This window comes from Dermacentor variabilis, chromosome 2, assembly GCF_050947875.1.
Source record: "Dermacentor variabilis isolate Ectoservices chromosome 2, ASM5094787v1, whole genome shotgun sequence".
Taxonomy (NCBI): Eukaryota; Metazoa; Arthropoda; class Arachnida; order Ixodida; family Ixodidae; genus Dermacentor; species Dermacentor variabilis.
In genome coordinates this window covers 91,031,123-91,052,875 of record NC_134569.1, presented here as the reverse complement: position 1 = coordinate 91,052,875, position 21,753 = coordinate 91,031,123, and the positions used below count along the sequence as shown (strand labels likewise).

The 21,753-nt window shown below is 45.3% G+C and overlaps 1 protein-coding gene across 1 annotated transcript in view; it reads left to right on the top strand.

Moving 5' to 3' along the window:
* The window catches only part of RasGAP1 (Ras GTPase activating protein 1), a 66,690-nt gene that overhangs the window by 25,916 nt on the left and 19,021 nt on the right, over nt 1-21,753 (top strand). Inside the window, exons 11-16 of the mRNA XM_075681270.1 lie at nt 9,992-10,222; nt 11,761-11,838; nt 17,535-17,618; nt 17,904-17,977; nt 18,779-18,885; nt 21,489-21,571. Coding sequence (XP_075537385.1) covers nt 9,992-10,222; nt 11,761-11,838; nt 17,535-17,618; nt 17,904-17,977; nt 18,779-18,885; nt 21,489-21,571 — 657 coding nt within the window. The remainder of the gene's footprint in view (nt 1-9,991; nt 10,223-11,760; nt 11,839-17,534; nt 17,619-17,903; nt 17,978-18,778; nt 18,886-21,488; nt 21,572-21,753) is intronic.

Genomic DNA, 21,753 nt, shown 5'->3' with positions numbered 1-21,753 from the left:
CTCGACGAGAGAGGGCGCTAGGCGCTAACTTGCTTGGCGCGGTCGGCGTGAAATGCAGTCAGTTGCATTCGGCGCCGGACGACGTCCAAGCGCGCTGAATGCTGCCGGTCGCGTCGGCGCCAGATGCCGCCGGACTGTAGAGGGTCGTGTTTTCGCCAACGTAACGTCACCATGACGAGCGCGCGTTACTTCGGAGTGTATTGCCCCCTTTATACTCATGATTTGGAAAAAAATTGACGATAATTTCGTTTGCTGTAGCCAATAGCTAGTTGTAGCGCTGTCCATTAAAAGCTAACTTCGTTGCATTAATAAAATAGGTAGAACCAACTAAGGTTGAAATATGGTCCGTTACATCCGAAAGTCTGTTGTACTTGGGTCCGTTGTAATGATCATAGACTGTATGCAGTATTTAATTGGCTTGTTCGTATACTTGGACCCTGTGCATGCCCTGCTTTATTGAGCCAACTGCAAGCTTATAGGGAAGCATTGGGCCATATGATGATTTGTTATGTGTGCTTGGTTTTGGTGTTTCTAGTGCAACATATTGGCGTGACAAGGACATGAGTCGTTCCCATTCTTGCCTTACTTGCCTTACTTTTAAATCACTAAGTCTGCACTTCACTGGCCTTGCCTTTCACCAACATCAATTGCAGCATGTGCATTCCAACCAGTTGTAACATATGAGTAGGCTTTGGGTTCACAATATTTGTGACGGGGTGAATTAGGCCACCGTGTTTGTGCCAAGTTATTCTTTCTTTCTGGCAGCAACAAGGCAAGCAGACGTTATGGATAAAGTAGCTCCCCATGTTGCTCTTGCCACAAGTATCTTGCGATAAACTGCTTTCTGTCTTGCTTCTGAAAAACTGTTAGCTGCTTATCATAATACAGTACAATCTGGTTAATTTGACCCTTGTTAATTCAGAAAATCGGATAATTTGGACTCGTCCTCTGGTCCCAGCAGGTCTGTGCATTGTTGAATCGGATGAAACTCTCCTCAATTCGGATGTATTTGGCCGCAGAGCGGTTAATTTGCACAACCCTAAGACCATGGCAAGTGTGGAGCACTGTATGGCCTGCCAGTACAGTTATTAGGCGCCTCTGTGCTCGTACTGCGTCAGGAGACGGCAGGTGTGCATGTGTATAATTTAACGCAGTTTATGGTCCCGTGACTGTAGTCCCTTTGCACTCTTGGAATGCTTCACCGCAATACATTGCATATACATTCGCCGACCATTTATTTGGACCTCACGGGGACTGCGGAAATGTCTGAATAAACAGGTGTCCGAAAAAGCAGATTAAGAAAAAAAAAAAAGAAATCCTTTATTTCCACGCACTCATTCAGGCTCGGCAGTAGGCTTGAAGAAATCTTGAATGCGCCATTGCACGCTGTTCCGTTTACGCGCAATCAGATAAGCCTGAATCTCGGAGAGGGTCTTACGGTCACTATAGGCGGCTGAAAGCACAGTCACTGCTTGTGCACGCTCTGCATGCGACGGCAGCGTAGCACATGGTGCGTCATCTTTCGACTCGGAGTCATCGTCCGGCGGTGCAGCAGAAACCTGACAAATGATCTCGCCGTCATCGAATTCTGCGCATGTCAGTACAGCAGTGTGAGCACCTGCGAAACTGTCAAAAGAAACGGTGTCCGGAACCACTGAACAGGTCTCGGCAGAACACTTTCGGTGTAAGTAGGGTGCACATCGGAAGGCAACAAATCCTAGGCCTCCCGGCACCAGCTTGCCAGCATTCCCCAGCTTAGTCTGCGTGTGCACTGTCGGCACCATTAGACACTTGACGCGATGTTTCCGTATGCCGCGTTGGATCACCGCAACCTTCACGCAGCACACAAAGCAAACACGACCACGCCGTCACGCCGACACCACTCGCACAAACGAAAAACGTGGCCTACTTGCAGCGTCGTGCACAAAGAAAGAAACAAATCAGCTGCTGCGTAGTCTTGACATGGCTTACTAAGCTGAGACTGGAACTGCTGTAGCAACAATATCGAACCATGCAGAAACGATGATGATGAGCGGGGATTTGTAGTAGCGCCACTTCGTGGGGCAGCAAGGAGGCTCCGTTCAAAACAAAAATGGCGCTCAGCTAGTTGAACCATGCACCGGTCAGAGTCGGTGCATGGTGCTCTCGATCGCGTTGGCTCAAGGAGTGTCCAAAAAATCAGACGAGAGGTTGCAAGGTGTCCGAACTTTCAGCAGTTGGTATACATTATGGTCTATGGGGAGAATGGCGGTGCCGTGAAGCAGACCGAATAATCGAGCATGTTCGAATTTTCAGAGTCCGGAAAATCAGTCAGCGACTGTATTCACGCAAAGTGAATAGGCATGAACCTTACAGCATGATGAGTCATTGCATTTTTTGCTTGCTTATGAGGGTATGAGCCATTTTTGACAGTTTTCGACATACTGTTCTGTATGTTGTGTGCGTGATTAGAAAGAATTTAAGCACTCTTCGCTTGACTTTACTGAGTGCTTGTAGTCTCTGCCTTATGGGGCTATGAGCCATTGCATTTTTTGCTTGCTTACGGCTTGTATGAGCCATTGATATTGATAGTTCTAACTCAAGAGCGTTAAGAGCCCTGTGTCGCAGAAAATCCGGCGTCAGACATCGTTCCGGCAAAGTTTTCGAACCAGGCGCTCCCTCCATGTGGTGCAAGGAAGCTATTGAACTAATTGAATTACTCAAGTTAAAACACATAGAAAAATCGTAAAGTACAGCTTACACACAACCTACAGACATGATAGCGTCGGATTGTAATGTCACTATACACGAAAAAATTATTCTCTTCTGCGAAAAATGAAAGAAAACCTTTTTCCAGCATTTCTACCATTCATAGGCTGGTCACGGCATCTCCCATTTGCGGGTGCCTTTGTGTGAGTAGCTCGGGGGGCCATGGAGTGGCGCTCCTGGTTCCTTGCTATCGCTGTTACGTTCCTCACTGCTGCGTTTTCCCGGCTGCTACGTCGTTTTCATCCGGTCCCGGCATAGCTTCCATAGGATTCAATGTATAAGGAACCCCGCTGTTACGTCATAGCTGTGAAAACGTTCCCGCATGATACGTCGCAACTTAGCACCCCGAACCCGCCTGGGCTGAAGTAGGCAACGCGCTCCAACCGCCATTTTGGCTTTTAACGAGTTTTGGCTGGGCTTGGCCGGGCTTGGCTATGGAACTGGCTGCAAAAAGCCGCACGCCAGTTCGAGAGGCCGCACTAAGTGGCCATTCGTGAAAAATGCTCTCACTATCATCACTGTGATTAGAGTCACCGCATGGTTGTTGGACGGGTCGACTCACGGAGGAAGGAAACTCGGGAGAGGCCCTCACGTCACTCTTTGTAAAGCAAAAGTGAAACCGGAAGTTGGCGTTGCTCGTGGCGTTGCTCCGCCTACCGGGACGCGTACACGCTACCGGGACAGCTCTCCTCTCTTGTTTACATTTCTCCCACGCCGCGCCGCGCGCAACCGGGCTGCTCGGACGCGCGCGCTCCGCACCAATACTAAACAGTCGTTAGCAGGTTAGCATGATTACGCCAAAGAGGGCAAAATTTCCCGCGGATATTCCTTCGTCCGTTGCCATTGCCGTGGCGCGGTGACGACGAGGAGCACGAGCCGCATGATGCCGGGCAGTGGCCAAATCCTAGCTTTGGAGAAGCCGTCGCGGCTCTAGACCTCCTCTGCAGGTACGTCGCACCTCACAGCGACGCTGACAGCAATGCGGCCTTCCAGGCTATTGAGAAACGTGTGGCGATTTCTACCGAGCGAAAGAAACGGCAAGCCACAATTCTGGACTTTTTTTTAGGTCCTAAGCGCACTCTGTGGAAATAAATTGTCTATAGTTGAAGCTGCCCTTTTTTTCATTCATTTTCGGAGCTTTCCTCACTGTTGCGTTTTCCCGGCTGTTACGTTTTTTTCCCCCGGTCCGGTGAAAAACGTATGAACGGGGTTCCACTGTACCTCCAGATAACGCTTGCCTCCGTCACATTGCAGCCCACACAAGAGGCTATGTTTCTGCCAGAAAGCCCGCCTTCGTGCATAGCGTTCGCGGCCAGCGTTTCCTGGTAAACATTGCGGTTATATAGACTCTAGTTCTTGGGAAGTGTGAGAAGCAGTCATGGATCTGAGAATGCTCTCATGTTCCACTCTTAAAGGCGAAGCTTAAGCGTCCTCCATCTATTTTATTCATGGGGAACAAAAATGCACAGAACCCTAGTCATATACAGCTTTGCTGTAAAAGGCGCCTTCCACTTCGGCAGTGCTACTTCGCCCGTGCATGGAGAATATGCAATGCCAACAAGGAATCTGCCATGCAAATGTTTGTCGAGAAGAGGGGGCTGGCTTAAAAGCTGGCTCGCTGCTTCAGTAAGCTTGGGACTGCTGTCGTCGCTGCTAGGCCGCCTAGGCATCAAATGAAAATAACAGACTTTTGTTGCGTGAAGTGAATATATATTGTATATCTTTGCCCTTTCATCACACTCCTTCCGAGTCTGTTTTTGACAAGTGAGTGGGCGATCTCATGCTATTTCAGTAAGCAGTACTACCATTTAGTGCGTACTTTTTCCATGCTCCGGCCAACAACGGTTTTTTGCCTCTCAACAGGCCACACAGGAAACTTCAGTTCTACACTGGAAGTTGTTACGTGTCGTCTAGGGAGCATTCTGCCACAAAAGATTTTTCAGATCTTATTAATTGCCGAGATAAAAATATTTCGGGGACGCAGACCCATGATTTCAGAAGGCAAGCTTCACCGCAAACAGATGCTCTCTCCACTTGCGCCATCTAGCCTCCACAAGCGAAATTCCTTACCTGCATTCTCTCATACCTGAGCTCGAGGATCGCGTGATGCATACGTCACGGGCCCTGCCTTTATTTTTTCAGTTTCTCCTTGATTTTTTGTCTTGTGGCGCACTTTCGCTGATAGTGTCGCGCGCGAGCTGTTGTGATTGTCTCATTTCGCACAGCACACGATTTTGCACACTGTGCATGAGGACACCTGACTAGCAGCATAAGTCAGTGCTACACAAATACTGAGGCAGATACAAGCAGATCATAGAGCATGATCGCGCGCTGGGACATGGTAGAAAATGACATAGTTTTGGTGTCTGCGCGCGCGATTGCATGACGTGGGAACAAGCAGACTAAACGGAAGTATGTACATCTCTCTTGCTACGGTGCGAAGTCAAACAAAAGACACGCTGACATTCAGTTTGTGTAATTTATTATTTCTTTAAGCTTTAATTTGTCTATTCAAGCAACATATTACACAAATAACAGATGTTGCCTTGAATAATTCTTCAAGTCACGTGTCACCACGAGCAATGTCACAGCATGAACACGTGTGCATAGGCGCACTACCACATCTACGTCATCCTCCGGCTTGGAGTGCGGCGGCCGTGAGGAGAAGGGAAAACGGCGTTTGGTTTGAAATTTTATATCCTTCCGCGGTGCGTAGTGGTGTAATACCAAGCAGACACAATAGTTGTGCATTGTATGCTCTGCACTTTTCAGCTAAAGATGGCCAGACCTGGTGAGGGGCACTTTAACGAGGTTTCACTGTACCCACTTCAACTGGTTGGCATTCTTTGAAACCAATATCATTGAAAATGATTGGTTAATAACCACCGTCACAAGGACAACTTTCGTAATTTGTGATTTATGAATATGATGCATCAAGTGATGTTAGGTTCTTGTAGGACTGTAGGAATGGTGATGTTGCAGAGACAGGAGGCACAAAAAAGGTCATGATGTATTGGTGAAGCATTTTTTAATTATGCATTTCTTATTAAGTACTGTAAAGACCAGAATATAATAGGAGCAGATTTTGGACCATATAAAAAAAAAAAAGAACATTTTGTCCACATTTAATATATATCACGAAGGCTTGCCGCTTTTACATATTTTCTTATTAAAGCGGCAATGCATGCTTATTCACCCTAGCTTTTGTCAGACAAAGCATTGCCCAAGGAGGTCCATCTTAGAGGTACTCATCCGTGCCATCCAATGTGTTCAATATTCTGCACTTCTTGCACTGACATAATGGGGAGCCAATGCGGCTCATAAAACAGGCAGCCCAGTGCCTACAGTCCTTTGGCACATATCACAGTGCTCCGAAGTTCTAAATGAACGAGCATAACACAAGTCTGTCAAATGCTACAGGAATATTGCTGAAAGTATCTCGCTCGCAGTGAACGAAACAGATTTCCGAGTGGCTGCAAGTGCATTTAGCATTCTTGTATGCACGTCATGCAGCCAAACAGGAAGTGTTGACCTACATGACCTAGTTCGTACATAATTATAATCATTACTCTTTCAGAATTGTGATCTCCATTGGGTTTTGCTGCAGTAACCTGATGTTCAGTGTAAGGAGCACAGAGCATTGCTGTAGGCATAGGCTGCCAAGTCTGCCTTGATCTTGGAAAGGCTTCTTAAGACCTCGAAAACTTTTTCCACTGCACATTAAAGGGACCCTGAAATGGTTTTGATGACTTTGTACGCACATACTGAGTCGTTAGGCTAGGTCCTTCAGATCATTAAGTGACTCATTTAAGTGTTCACGTAAAACGTGTAATTTATTATAAGGTTTTAAAAATGTACATCACTACCGGTCGCAGCGGGTACCGCTCCCCAGAGTTTTCAGCCACCTGTTCTAATCTATACATTTGGCCCCACTGATATCAGTTGGACGAGCTATCTGATTGGTCTACAGGTCGTGTCATCGATAATTTGTCCAACATTATGGTGAACAAATGATGTTTTTGATAGTTGGAATGTTGGTTAGCTTGTTTCTATGAAATAAAAGTAACAGAAAGAGAATACACAATGACAATTTATCATACACTCAAGCAGTTCCGGCACACAGCAAGTGTCATCTATTTGTGTTATGCGCTTGGTGTCAATGCGAGCTGCGCAGTCAGTCAGAGCTTTCTTTTCGTGAGCATCATGGGTCGCCCTTATTGCATTGTGGGCTGCAAACGTAGCGATTGGCGGTATTTCAAAATGTGACATTGTGTCGCCCTGCAAGGCAGCAGACGAGCAAAGGCGCTACAGCGCATCAGACTGTCGGTAGCCGATTGGCGCCAGGATCTACGTGTTTACAGTTGTCACTTCATGCCGCAGGATTGGTACCACAATAGGGAGTTTTACCATGTCCAGTATTCAGGTAAACGCAAGTGTAGTAGGACAGGGTCTTTTACCAGATGAGTGGAGGTGAAAATGTGAATGGCCTAAAGCCCCTCAATCTCTAAAAGTAGCACCAATCGCTTCCCTCCTCCTCCGCTCCACTCCCGTGTTTGGCGCGGCCTCGACACTGGCGCCGCCTATGCTGGCCCTACCGTAACAGACAACGGCTAATGCGCTACCAGAGGAAATCTGCGGTAAAGCTTGTTCGAGCCCTGTGGAGCAGTTTTTGAGGCGAGATTTTGCTTCGTAAGCCGGTAACTGCCTTTGATAATGTCGTGTTGGAAATGCACAGAAACATAGAAAAAAGGACCATTATTTAAGACGTAAAGTGCCCGCACGTTGAGAGTTTGTGTTGCAGAAACACGACGCATGCACACGGTGTGCTCAAGCACGTGCGTAATTACCTCAGTTTCAGGTTTTGACTGTGTGAAAGTATTTGCATGTGGTTTCCTAGGTTCATTTACGTACTTGCGGGATACTTTTGTTCGGCCGGCTCGTGAGAGATTCTAACTGTCTGGAGCCAGCAATGCCTAGAAACGTGGCCGCTTCTGCTCCGCGCCTTTTGCAGATGTGTGTAGCTCATGGTTGAGGAGGCCATGAGCAATGTTTTCACATGTAGACAGTATTGATCATTTGAACAACACACCAGCACATGAAATCGTTATTTATTTATTTATTTATTTATTACCATGCAAGTTGTTGGAATTCGATAGCAAGAACGAATTTGTTGGGACAACTGGACAGATGTTCCGAAAAAAATTATTCCCCACCCCCCTCACTAGAACCAGTAACACTTTTGTTGAAGTACTTATTTTATATCTGTATACTTTCTGTATCTGTATTGTAAGTTTTCGCAGGGAAGCAGTGTTGCTTTAACTGGAACACTCAAGGCACACAAGACAGAAAAGAAATTATTCTTAGGTTTTACGTGCCAGAACCACGACCTGATTATAGGCACGCCGTAATGGGGCACTCCAAATTAATTTTGACCAGCTGGGGTTATTTAAGTGCTCCCAATGGACGGGACACTGGCGTCTTTGCATATCGCCCCCATCGAAATGTGGCCGCTATGGCCATGATTTGATCCTGTGACCTCCCGCGATCAATCCGTCTGCATGTACTTTCGTCGCACTGGGCCAGCAATGGCTGTCGGAGCGCGCCGGAAAGAAAAAATATACAAAAGCGCTACTCGTGCTTCTCTGTAATACAGATTGGCCAAAGGGGGAGCGGAGAAGGTTGGGGAGACGCGAGGTGTGGAGGAGAAAACGGTGGGGAGAGCGGAGGGGTGGAAAGATCTAAGAATGTCGCTACTTTTGGAAAATTGAGGTGCTTTAGAATGGCCTGCACGGTGCAGCCAGCTGGTGGCACAGCGCTCAACCAAACACATACAGCTGATTAAGCAGTAACCAAATGTATTCTACTTTGCTGCTGGTGTAAATTTTCGGCAGGTACGTAATCATGAGCACCTGTAAAATGGTTTAAATGGTTGCTGTGGTTTAAATGGTTGCTTGTGTAAAATGGTTTACACTTGGTTATAGCAATAGTAGCTCTGTGTTTGGTTGGTTAAGCTCTGCACCACCAGGTGGCTGCACTGTGTGGGCTGCTCAGGCTGCTCATGTTTATACTAAAACCCCTTCATCAAAGTCGTATGTAGGGGCTTTAGTCTACGCCTCTGCCCATTCGTCAAAACGCCCAGCTCACCTGTAGTTATTGGAATACCAGACACACTCGGCGCTGTGACAGAATGCTCGCAACGCAAGCTGCTTGGATAGCAATTGCGGGGAATTGACGGCCAGGTGGCTGGCTGAGAGGTTAGAGAAGCTTTGCGCACTGGCTCCAAGACAACCGGAAGTGGATGACAGGTCACATCATGACACAGAGCCAGTGAACGTGGAGCTTAGCCCTGATCATTTGACGAACGAGTCGAGGAGAAAAAGCATGGCTAGGGAGGAGGGTAACTTGTAATCATCTGTAACTCTCTTAATACGAGACGCTTCACTTAAATTGTGGTGGTCATGTTTTACTGTATCTGTACCCTATGCGTTTACAAAATTTGTCTAAACCATTTCAGTGATGCAAGCTGTCCAGCGGCGACAACAGCAGACCAAATCATACAAGAGTCCATTACTAATGCACGCTATTTATCCAGACATATACACAACAGATAGATGCAAATTGTGTGGCACCAGAGCCGCACTAGAACACATGCTATGAAAATGCTGATTCGAAATAAAAGTTTTCTCACTCACTCACTCACCCTTTAAAAAAGCTCTTTGTTGCTGCCAGCCCCAGCTGCTCCCTTGAGTCACTTCGACGTGTAGTGCTGCAGCACTGGTTAGTTCCTGGTAGTTTCAGCAACCAAAATTGCTGTTTGCTTGTTGCCATTGTGTAGCTCGGTAATGGGGAAACTGAACGATTGTCAGACTTGGTTAGTATAGTCACTGGCGTTGGCATGACGGGCATAGGCGTCTGCGGTTTTGGTTTTCCACTTCTACTATCACAGTACATGTTGCCAATAGACATGCGGAAAAACAAGGGAAGTTTTCGTACTTGAATATAATGCAAGGAGGAAATTATGCAAGTCAAACTTTGAAAAAATAAATCTGTTAATAAACTGTATATGGGTTTCCTGGTACTTTTTCAGAGTTTTACAGTAATCAACAAAAATTTTTCCTTTATGTTTACTTAGTTAAGCGATACTTGCCTATACCTAGTGAAGACGGGGTGCAAGGTAGCCGGTTTGGTACACTGCAGCCAAACTTGGCCACATGGCAGTTTCCCTGTTCCCCACTGCATGCAGGCACACCTCCGAGGCTACGTAGGTTCAGCACTGTCAGCCATTGTGGGCTCATGGGTGGCCTGCCCATGGGAACTATGTGACCTATTCTCCATGCTGCGGAGCCTGGCAGCCGATCGTTTCCCTGGCCGCAAGGAGCTGCAGTACTCTGTGATTTCTGTCTTCCTCTTCCTGCGCTTCTTCGCGGCAGCCATTCTCAGCCCCAAGCTCTTCGAGCTTTCCTCCCAGCCTATCGTGAGTACCATTGGCTGCTTGTACAGGCATGCATACCTGCCACCTCTCCTGAATTTTCTGTAATATTTATGAATTTGTATCCATTTTACGATTTTACTAATGTTTTGTCACGTTGTACGAAAAATAAATTCTGTTAGCGAAAAAGATTTGCTTGTCAGTCTCCGACCATACCCTTTGAAATCTGATAGTGAAAGGACGCTAGAGGGGTACGAGGTTGTGGCGAATTTGTTCAGATGAGATTTCAAAGCAGACAAGGCCAGCAACATTATAATCACTGCAAAAGTCACTGTGATCTAAAAGACTGTGTGTTGCTTAACAGGTCGTACTGTTCCAAATTTGGTGCTACAATTCAGCCTCATTTTACCATTCATTATTCATTAGTTCAACCTCTATTTAACGAAGTCAGTAAAAATGGCACTTCACTTTATTACAGATGAAATCTTGTTATAGTATTGAAATTGGACCTTTTAGGCAAATAGTACAGCCGTGAATAGATTTATGTACTCGGAAGAGGCCATAAAGCTTGCCAGATTATCGGGCAACCTCCACCCCCACCCCCCCACCCCAAGAAAAGAAAACTAGTTGCAATGAGGAAAAAATTCATTTAGCCGAGTTTGAGTTGGCGACCAAAGATTGATTTCATGCCTTGTCGTCGATGATACCTTCACATTGGCAGTATGAAGCGGAACCTGTGAAGCTTTCACATCCGCTCTGCCACCATGGCTGATAGTGTTGTCCGCAGGGGGATGAAGCCATCATGAGCGTGGCCAGCAGGGAGGGAACGCTTTGTCTGCCTCTTGCTTCAACGCGTCTCCGAAACCCTAGATTACGGGACCTCCAGCACAAAACACACATGAAGGTGACGCACATGAAGCCACAGGCCAGCTTGGCTCGGCCACTCTTTGCACCTGTTGCAGATTACACTCCAAGATTAGAGCATACAGGATGCGTATGTGCTCAGCCTGCACGCATACGCACTGACAGCCATGCGCAGCCACAACCGGGCTAGAGGAGGAGATGCGCACTCACTTATGGCTATGACACTGAAAGTGGACTTTTTTGTTTGTAGTTTGAATTATACTGGCCGATGGTACCTCTATTACATTATATGATGCAGCAATCAAGCGTATTCATAATTAAACCAGAAGAGAGCACAGTTATGCAGTGTCAATAAATGGTAACAAATATGAGTTTCCGACACAGTGTTCCATATATGCGGGTATGACTGTATTAAAGGATGTTCAGAAAGTATTATTCGCATTCGCAAATAGTGTCTATTCGATTTCTTCTTTGAGAGTTTAGAATATTGGCGCATCCCTTTTGTTTATCTTAGGACCAAAGTACCTGCAAGTCTGAGTAGCTATGCTGGCATACACAAAGCATTTAGAAGTGCCCGAAGAAAATGTTCATAATAACTTATCTTCCATGTGTGTTTTCTTTCCTCCTTAAAATTGGGAATCAAATCTACATGCAGTATTCAGACCTGTCTTTGATTGAGCCGCTCTCCCTCTCCCTCTTTTTTTTCGTTCCTTTTTTAGGATGAGCAGTGTCACAGGACACTGACCTTGGTGTCCAAGTCCATACAGACCCTTGGGAACCTTGTCAGCTCCACATCAGTAAGTTTTTTTCTTGCCTGCCCAATGCTAAAACGTTTATGTAGAATTCACTTTCTTGTTTACTATTTCTTTTCTTAGATAATAGAAATGGACATATTTTAATGTTGCAGTGATGGTGAAGAACCAGACAGGGCTAAATATATGAGTCTTTCTATGAATTTAACTCTTTATTTTGTTCGAACTTGTGCCCAGAAAAACAAGTAACACTCAAAGCAAAACGTTAGCAGTGAGCACAGTCGGTTGTCAAAATCAGATCTACAGCTATTTAACATGTCATTGTATATTCCGATGTAATCACTATTGCTCACATATGTTCAGAAAAATATGCCACTATTCATGTTCTGCACAATCTAATTAGATAGGACCCTTTCACTTTAGAATCGGCGATCATTCAGGATAACATTCAGGAAATTTTGGAGACATTTAGGCATGTTTCGCAACAAGTGTTTGCTTTGTAAGAGTACAGGGTGTCTACCAACCAGGAAAACCGAGAAAACCGGGAATTCTCAGGGATATTGAGTAGTCTGGAAAAACTCGGGGAAAGCTCAGGGAATTTGGGCCTCTGTCAGGGAAAATTAGCTGTAATTTTATTGAAAGGGTCGAAAGTCGTGGTAATGATGGTTCAAGTAACAGACAGGAATCGTAATGAATCGTCTTTGACGCCCTGTCGTCAAAGGCCAAAGGGGTTGCCAGTGTACAGTCAACGACCGACTTTCCGGATTCCCAATAATTTGGATGGCTTCGTGGCACCAGCACGTACACCATAGAGTCAATGTATCAAAACGTCTGAAATTTCGGACGCAAGAACTCTTCGCCATCCAATTTTCCAGTGGTTTTGCCGTAACTGCAGGTCTGAAACGGCATTAATCAAAGCCACCACCGCTGGCATTTTGATTACCTCGCCGCCTCGAACCGGCGCTCTAGCACGCAGTTCCACTGGCAGCCATAGCCACCACTGCGGCAACGCTAGGCCTAGCTGCTTCGACGTTCGCTATGAAGCTTCTTGCCGTTGGGTGCCAAGTTTTTTATTGAAAGAATTCGCTGCTGTCAGCAATGGCACGAACTCTGCCCTTGTGGTCCTCGCGATTGGCTTAGAAGCTTGGAAAGCACGGTGTGTTGCATAATGCCGGCTCCCGAAAGTCAGCTTCGCCTCTGTACAGAAACGTTACTTGGTGAAGCATATGCAAAAGTATTGCAGTGAAGCATAACAAGCATGGGAAGGGGCTATTTCCACGGGACACAGTATGTATTCCTTAATTATACACGTGTGCACCCGGTATTTCCTGTCACAGTATGAGCACTGATATGCCTAATACATGTACCAACAGGCCTTCAGAGCGTTTCGAATGTGCCTGTGGCGGTTTGAGCTCCTAATGGCAGTAAATGACATGGAATTGTTTTTTCCAACTGGCCGATTTTTGATCGTTTTCGCAACTCCGAGGGAGTTTGAAAAATCGGATGTGGACTGTCCAACTGACCAAGAAAATGCTTCAAATGGTCTGCATGGTGAACGAGTGGCGGAAGGAAGACAAGAACAGAAAGGACCTACGCATTGAGGAATAAAAGGGAAATGAAGCGTGATGCCGCTGTTTTGAAGGAGCTTGAGCTCAAAAAACAGTTGGCTGATGCCGAGATGCAGGTGTCCCTCATCCAAACCAAAACTCTTTAAAGCAGTGAAACACAACAATCAGGCGTCGTTCGCGGGCTGAGAATATACCTCAACTCTCCTGACATATATGTCAGGACAGTTGAGGTTGATTTACGACCTATTGAGAGAGAATCTCAAATGTGAGAAAGTTCAGGCCTCATACCACTGAGCTTGCTATCAGTTCATATCATAGAAATATCATAGAAATAGTTCATATTCGAAAATATTTGCTTCTGCATGCATCTCCTTTTTATTCATATCTGATAATGTCAGACTCCATTTGTAATTTTTTTCGAAGACATCTTATTTGGTGTGCATTTTACTATCCCCACTACCCCCTTTCTATTCTCTTTTTGAATAACATAAACACCACTCCTTAGTATGCAAAATTGGATTAAGTCGTTTTTTCAAAATTTTTTTCATATGCTTACTAGAGAGTGACAGCATTGGGTGATATGGTTTCAGCCTGTCTTGACATAAAACATAGTTCTTAATCACTCAGGGAATTTTGCAAAGGCACTCAGGGAAAAGCTGGAAAACTCGGGGAAATTGGAAATGTCACCTTGGTAGACAAGTGGTTGGACAGTGAAAAATGGTCACTGGAAATAAATGTAGTATATAGGTACAGTCAAACCTTGATATAATGAAATTTGCGATGTAACAAACTATTTTCATTACCCGATCTTAGTTTAATTGAAAACCGTGTTGTTTTTCTTTTTACAAGTTAACGAAGTAATTTCATGGCATGGTTCTGATTTAATTAGTATTCCGGCCATTTCATGCATGCACTTTTATCCTGTATGGCTATTAAACCTAGCAGAAAACTGTCAAAATATCGAACAAGCCACAGATTATTTCAAGTGTTCTTCCGCATTAAATGTTTGAGCATCAAAAACACTGTCAAAGTGAGTGCGCCGAGTAGGCAGGAAACACTGCTGTGCTATTTGTCGGGTTGGTAAACAACTTGACAACTTGCAGATGCCGGAGGTGCGCAGCTGCTTGCAGCACTAGGAGAAACACAAGAGCTGATGTTCCTTCTGCACAAAGGGGATGGGGAGGGCATGAACATGGTGTAACGTGATTAAGTGGGAGGAGTGGGGGGGGGGTGCAGGAAGGCACACCTATCTGCCTTCTCCTCCATCACGCATGCATGTCCTCCTTGCATGCAGGCCATGTGCAGTATCTTGAGGGTAATCTATGGCAACTGCAAAGGCTGAGCTGAGATTGTTTTTGCTTTGATGTGCATTGTGTTTCTGCTCATATAGTGTTGGCGGTCCTGTAACTTCAAGTTTTCAAGAGACGGTGCGGTGCAAAGCATTCAGTTTGCGTTTTGACAGCAAGTTAATGGTCATTGAGTGAGATCTGCTCATGTTTGCCTCTGGGTGACATCGGTAAAGCTACAATCTTTGCTTCTTGTAGTTGTCTCTTTGCTATTTCCATCAACGGTCAGCCTTCATGGTGAAACTGTGACTTTCAGCCTATCTGGCAAAACTCTGACTTTTTATTTTTTTATTGCTCATGAGGAAGATCCGTATCGGTTTGCACTTCTCTTTTTTAATTCGTGGGCACCATCTGATGACAGCTGCAGGCACTAAGCTTGGTCGCCCATGGTGTCCGAAATTTACAGCGCTGCACGGTGCAACAGGCAAATGTCTTAACGCCATGGGCCCCATCGATGCATTGCTCTTGGCGCAATCTGCGCTGCATACGCGATCGCTCATAACTGCTCTGTTATGGCCCCATCTCCTTGCACTTGTTTATAAGTGCTTACTGACATATTATCCACCAGGAATGCTTCGGAAAATTTAGAAATTGTTTTTACGGCTGAAACTTTAAAATCCCGAATGAATTAAATTTGCAATTTCGCGATGTTTTTAGCTGCAAGCACAACTTTGTTATATAGAGCTTTTACTGTATTTGCTGTATTATGAGGACCCAGCAACCACAGTTGCTGACTTATAATTTGGACTCATGAGGTACTACTGAAATATATGAATAATTGTGAGTTTGAAATGAATGGATTGTCAAAAATAAGTGAATTAATTTCACAAGTGCCGAAAGTAACTTGTCATTATGTTGTTGCATGCGCATATGCTTTCATGCAACTTGGTCAGTCTATATTTCAACCATTGGCATGCTGTTGCTACAGGTATAGATGAAAATACAATCAATACATGCTTCAAACCTCCATTCTCTGGCAATCTGAACAAAGGTTGACTGTTCTCATATAGCTTAATCACCAAGGATTTCTTTACAAGGACCAGTGTCTGGTACTTTTATAGCCACCCTTGTAGCTGCAAACATTGAGAATGGAGTTGACACCATAGGAACCCAGTTTGGTGATCCCGAGTGCCAAAAAATTTGTAATAGCAAAAAAAAAAAAAAAGAGTGGAATGAAAAAGCTTCAGACTGTGTTACTATTTACCGTATTTACACGATTGTAAGTCGACCCCTTTTTTAAAATTTGAAAGTCTGAAGTTGGGGGGTCGACTTACAATCGAAACCAAAACATGGCCCCGCCAAAAAAAAAAGCGATACCAACGAGAGCTACAACGTAGTTACAATTTTATGTTTGCTCTATGGCCCTACCCGTATCTTTTCGCTATCCCGCATGTTTGTTCGCTTTTCAGAAGGGTTTTTCAACATTTTTGAGAGTCTTACAGTGCATGCCACACTCATGGGGGGGTGTCGATAGTTGATGGAAGCGCCGCTGTTCCCATTTGCGGCGGCAGCCTCAGAACGGCGGCGCTTGCGGGGAGTATCGGTAGTTCATGGAAGAGCAGACACCGCTCGCGGGTTTCTCTTTCTCTGTTTAAAGGCATTGGTATTGGTTTGACAAACTTTTTGACGCGCTCCACTTGACTGCCGGCTACGTGCTACTTCTATGCTTCCCCAGTCGTCATAAGTGCTGCAGGCCCACTAATCTTTCGGCACTCGTTCACAGCAGCGTTCAAGAGAGCTGCCATCCTTTACGCCGAAGAAACAAATCACTGCGCAGCGGGCCGCAATTTCGATGTTTCTAAACGGGTGGTGCGAGAGTGGCGACTGCAGCGAAGCGAAATTTTCACCCTGTGGCGGCAAGTGAGAAATTTCCCACGTGAAGTCTGGACGCTTTCCGGAGCTGTAGGCTAAGCTTGCGGCGTACGTCGCTGAAATGCGTGATCGGTCCCTGCCATTGAAGTGCGACGTGGTCATGAAACAAGCCCGGACCTTCGCCTTAATTTTAAGGTTCTGCTCCGCCGTGAGTACAACGAGTGGCTGGCGGCAGAAGACTGCGAAATTACGCCAACCGGACCTGTCAAAAGAGCCTCCCTGACGGCTGCGTGTGGTTGGGTGCATTTGGCGTGGGCTGCTGTTCTGCAAGATGTCCTGGTGCGGTCGTTTGCCAAATTTGAAATTTCGTTGGACCACGACGCGCTGTGGCACCGCAGCAACGATGACGATGGCAGCACTAGTGAAGACGAGTAGTCCAGTGACCATGTCGGCTACTAATAAATTTTCGTTATCGAATACGCCCTCGGGTTTGCTTTTTTTTTTTTCCCGGTGAAGCGATATGGGGGGGTCGACTTACATTCGAGTCGACTTACAATCGTGTAAATACGGTAACACCATAAGGAAGAAATGCTGGATGCACATAACATACACATCACACAACAATGCAGCCTCTACAATTTAGTAGCCTGGCATTGCTTAGCTTGTCATTGCTTGGCTACACTTGGCAACTATTGGTTCGACTAGGCTCCTCATCAGTTTAAAAGGCGTGCCAATGACTTCTCAAAACAGTACAACCACTTTCTTTTTAATTTTGCTCTAACCAAGGCTTCAATTAGCACATTGTGATCCAGCCAATCGGAATTATTGAAATTGCACACTGTATGGCTCTGGTCATCTTTGTGCGTCATGATTATGGGGCGAATCACAGTGGTGGCAAAGATGGCTGAATTATCGCATGGCAACTGTAGTAGGAATTTTTGTTTAAAGGTCCTGTGGGAGCTGCTTAAGACAACACAGGCATGAGTTTGATATCCTTGCTTGTTGTGTGTTGCAGGCACAGCCGTTTTATAAAGAAGACTACATGAAAGAGTTTTATGAAAACTTCATAACGGACGAGCACAAGGAAGCTGTGAGACAGGTATGACTGTGCTTGTAACCTTGTCTAGCTTAGAGAGTGTATCGTTGATGTGATGGCTTGCACTGTTTTAGCTTATAACATAATTTTTTAATGAAGGTTTTGCCAAATGAATGAGTGAGAACTTGTAGGGAGATGATCATCAACAGTGCACAAAAATTACTATGTCCGAGTAACTGTTCCTCCCTTTGTGAATGTGGACCATTAATTGGTAAAATTTCATCTGTGTGCGTTTCCATTGAATTTGTTATCTAGGTGAGTTTATTTCTCTCATTCTTTCTTTTGTAGTACCTTGAGCTCATCTCCTTGAAGAATGTCCCAATGCGAAACCTTGACACACCATCCATTGTCCTGAAAGAAGGGTAAGCACTGACCTGTCACCATTCTGATGTCAGTGAAGGAGACATTTGTCATGGTGAACACAGTGCTTTAGACTGGCATCATAAATGTCTTGATTCAAAATTTTTTCATGTGCCCCATAGTTAAAGCAGAGTGTTGTAATTACATTGCTTGAAGAAACGTCAAAATTGTTAACTTTTGCAACATAGGTATACTTGGCTGTTATACCATATTTACTCTCATAATGCTCACATTTCTTTTTCTCGGATACTTGATCTGAACTTGGGGTGGGAAGTGAGGTAATTACGCAGGGCAAGTTTTCCGAATGTTCGCGGTTCTAAATAGAAAAGTGAAAAATGAAGTGGCTGTAAGTTGGGATTGCGATTCTCACACCAGCCACTGTAAGCTCAAACAAAAAACATTACTTCCAAAAAACATCTACCTTTGTAAGAAGAGCACAGGTTCTGAACTGGCACTGGCCAGAAATATCAGGCAATGGGAGTCAATGCAGTTATGTTGTACAGACTATGTGATAGTCTTTATTGCCTTATGCCAGAGGTTTTGTACTAACAGCATAATTAATTACTACACGTATATTAACTGCGCCACCATATCAATGGCTCTGCCATCATGTGTATCGTCCAGGGAAGCCAAACATCAGGATACATGAGAGTTGTATAGGGAGGACGAACAACAGGGGACACGAGGAGTTGAGCATCCCCACTACCTTGGGCTTGATACTAGATGAGTTGGTGCCTACGAATAGCTTAAACTGAGTGCCCTGCATAGGTGCTCTCCTTGAGCTGTGACCCTGTCTTGTACAGGACTATGACCAAAAGGGCGCAAGGGCGCAACAGGCTTGGCCTCAAAAACTTCAAGCGTCGCTACTTCTGCCTTACCACCAAGGAGCTGTACTACTCAAAGACGAAAGGTGGGCCCCAATGAATCGAGATTTGTCTCCTGACCTTGAATATTGGTCATGTGTTAGCTGTGGTTCTCAAATAGGGGATATGCTGTATATATATATAATTTTATTTTTGGTATACGGATGGCCGCCATGTTGGGCTGTAACATGGGACATTTTCTCAATTCGGTGCTCAGCAATGGGAAGATGTCACCCTCCTTAAACACTGACTGTGTGTGCAAAGCATCTTCTTTTTGTGCATACAATGCAACCTTCATATCATGCACTGACGTATTGTGATCGATTCAATAGCTTTAAAAAAAACCTGTGGTACTGGCACTACAGCACCTACATAGAATAGTCCGTAAGCAGAATAATGACTGTTGTTGCAACATGTTTGGATGAGCAGAAATAAGGACAGGAAGAAATGAAATGGACAGGATGCTCAAGAGAATGTCTGCTCTGTCCATTTTGTTTCTTCCTGTCATTTCTTTTTTGCTCAACAATGCAACAATCTATAAGCAGCTGGCATCGCTTGGAAATATTAATTTTCTCCGTGAATTTTCACTGTGCACACATACATGGGATTTTAACTATGCAAATTTAACAGAAAGCTATTCTTCATTCCGCTATTCTCCCTTAACAAAGCACCTTAAAATAAATATAATGGTATTAAATGCCGAGGGGTGTGAGTTGAGCGCTGTAGACGTACGAGCAAAGTTTTTGAAGGGTGGTGTTGCTGCATGCCAAGGCTCACTGCGTAGGGGTCTCTTGCACAGTCAAGTTACTACACCATGAGGAACACAGTACAAATGGAGATAACAACAAAGAAAGAAGCAGTGAGATAGGCATTGTTGTCCCTCCATATGTTTGCGTGATGTTCGGTATGATTTTACACTGTGGGGGTATGCTCTGCGTGCAGCTAGGGCTGAAGGTGAGCTTCAGGTGTAGCTACGTACACAGTCGTTCCGTGGTTCTCCTCAATCCATGGCGCATGTAATCGCAGCTACGTCGGGTTCGAATGAATAAGGCAACCGGCGGCGTCAACTCTAACAATGTTTATTGCTACAAGCAATAAGGAACACTGGCAGAGGGAAGTCCTGTCTGTAATAAGTAATAAATAGGCTTGCCTCGTTGCCTGGTATAGTCAGGCAAACGAGGTCACTCACAGGTTGCAGCTGGAAAATCCAGCAGGTTACGGGCCGGGTGCCCGAGAGAGTGGGTGTCCCACAAGGCTCACTAACACTAGGCCAAACCGATACCGATTTCTGTCTGCTGACTGTCAGCGACAGCGTTTTTCCTTCGTGTCGACGCCTCTGTCACACTGTACCGACACCAGCAATCTGCCCACGGTGAACGGAGAGCTCGGCGTCGGTGCGGTGTGACAGAGGCGCCGACATGAAGGTAAAAAAACTGTCGCTGACAGTTGGCTGATTGAGATTGGTGTCAGGTTGGCCTCGTGTGAGTGAGCCTCCAGTTACGCTGTTTTATACCTTTTTAACTTGGTGAGGGGAAGGTCCTCACCCATCGGATATCTTCCCGTGAGTCGGTGATGGAGGGGGGGGGGGCAATAGCGAGGCAGAACCGCGTGAGGGCGAAGTGCGCCTCTCCCGTGTCTACGACGGCTCTTGATGCATCCACAGCATGCGTCCGCAGCGGCGTGAGTACGTGGGGGAAGATGGGCACATGTTCTCCCCACGACACGAACTTGTCCACCAGTTCAACCGTTTGACGGTTCTGTCGAACAGTTCCATTAGGACAGTGGGCACTTGTTTTACAATCCATGCTTGCACTGCTCTTGGCTTTTTGCAGCTACAAGAATGACCCTGAATGTGTTGCTTCATCTATTTAGTTGTCGTATAAACTGAAATTACGCATTAGTTTTGTGTACAGAGGGCAGGTGACAACGAATGCAGCCATTTCCTCACTTGGCAGACTGGCATAGGTATGGTGTACGCACCTCATCTTGGCAATGCCAGACTTTAGAAATCTTTGGTGAATTTCAATTTAGATGAGGGCAAAATGTGCTAGCAGGCCCGAGTTGTTTTCTTTATAATACAGCTGAAAACTGATCAAGTTTAACCTCTCGACGAAACACAGGGTTAGGATATGCTGTAGTTAATCGCTCCAGATAAACTTTGACCTCTTGTGCTTTTCTTTATGTGCCCCAGAATGTAGTGCATGAGTGTTATTGCAATCTGTCCCTGAATGCACTCACTGCAGCCAGGACTGAAACTTGCGTCCTCGTGGTCAGCAGCAGAATGCAGCTGGAGAGTTCCCAGAAAACTGTTTATAAGAACACTTGTGAAGGTTGGGAAAGGTTTTAAGGTAGTTTCAATTCTGTTCATGGCAAAATTTTTCCTAGTGAATAAGCCCTCTGTATATAGAGCCAGGTAGTATTGCATGACTAGCATAAAATATATATCCTAAGTGTGCAAAGGAAAGATTAGGCATCAGAGCAATGAGGTGCTCCCTAAAATCTGGCACTCCTCAAGAGTATGAAGATAACAGCAGATAAACTTTTCTTTGTTGTTGCTGCTGTTATATGTATATCTCTTGTGTTTGTGACATCGCATGGATTTATTTGGTGCTTTCTCGATCTCTCTCACACTTTCTCCATTTTTTTCCAGACTCGAGTCCCCTGTGCACAATTCCACTGGATGAAATCTTGGGAGTGGAAAAGGTGCAGGAAGACTCATTTAAGATGAAAAATGTGAGCATTCTCTTACCTTCTTTTGCATTGGCTACCTTGGAGGTCATTCAAATAATGGCAGCGGCCTAAAGAAAGATGCCTTTCAAGGCAACCTTTATGTATCTTTGAACCAGTTGCCATCTTGCAGATGGCATTGCTTATTCTCTGAGCAGCCAGAAAAAGTGTTGCAGTAGACTACCATT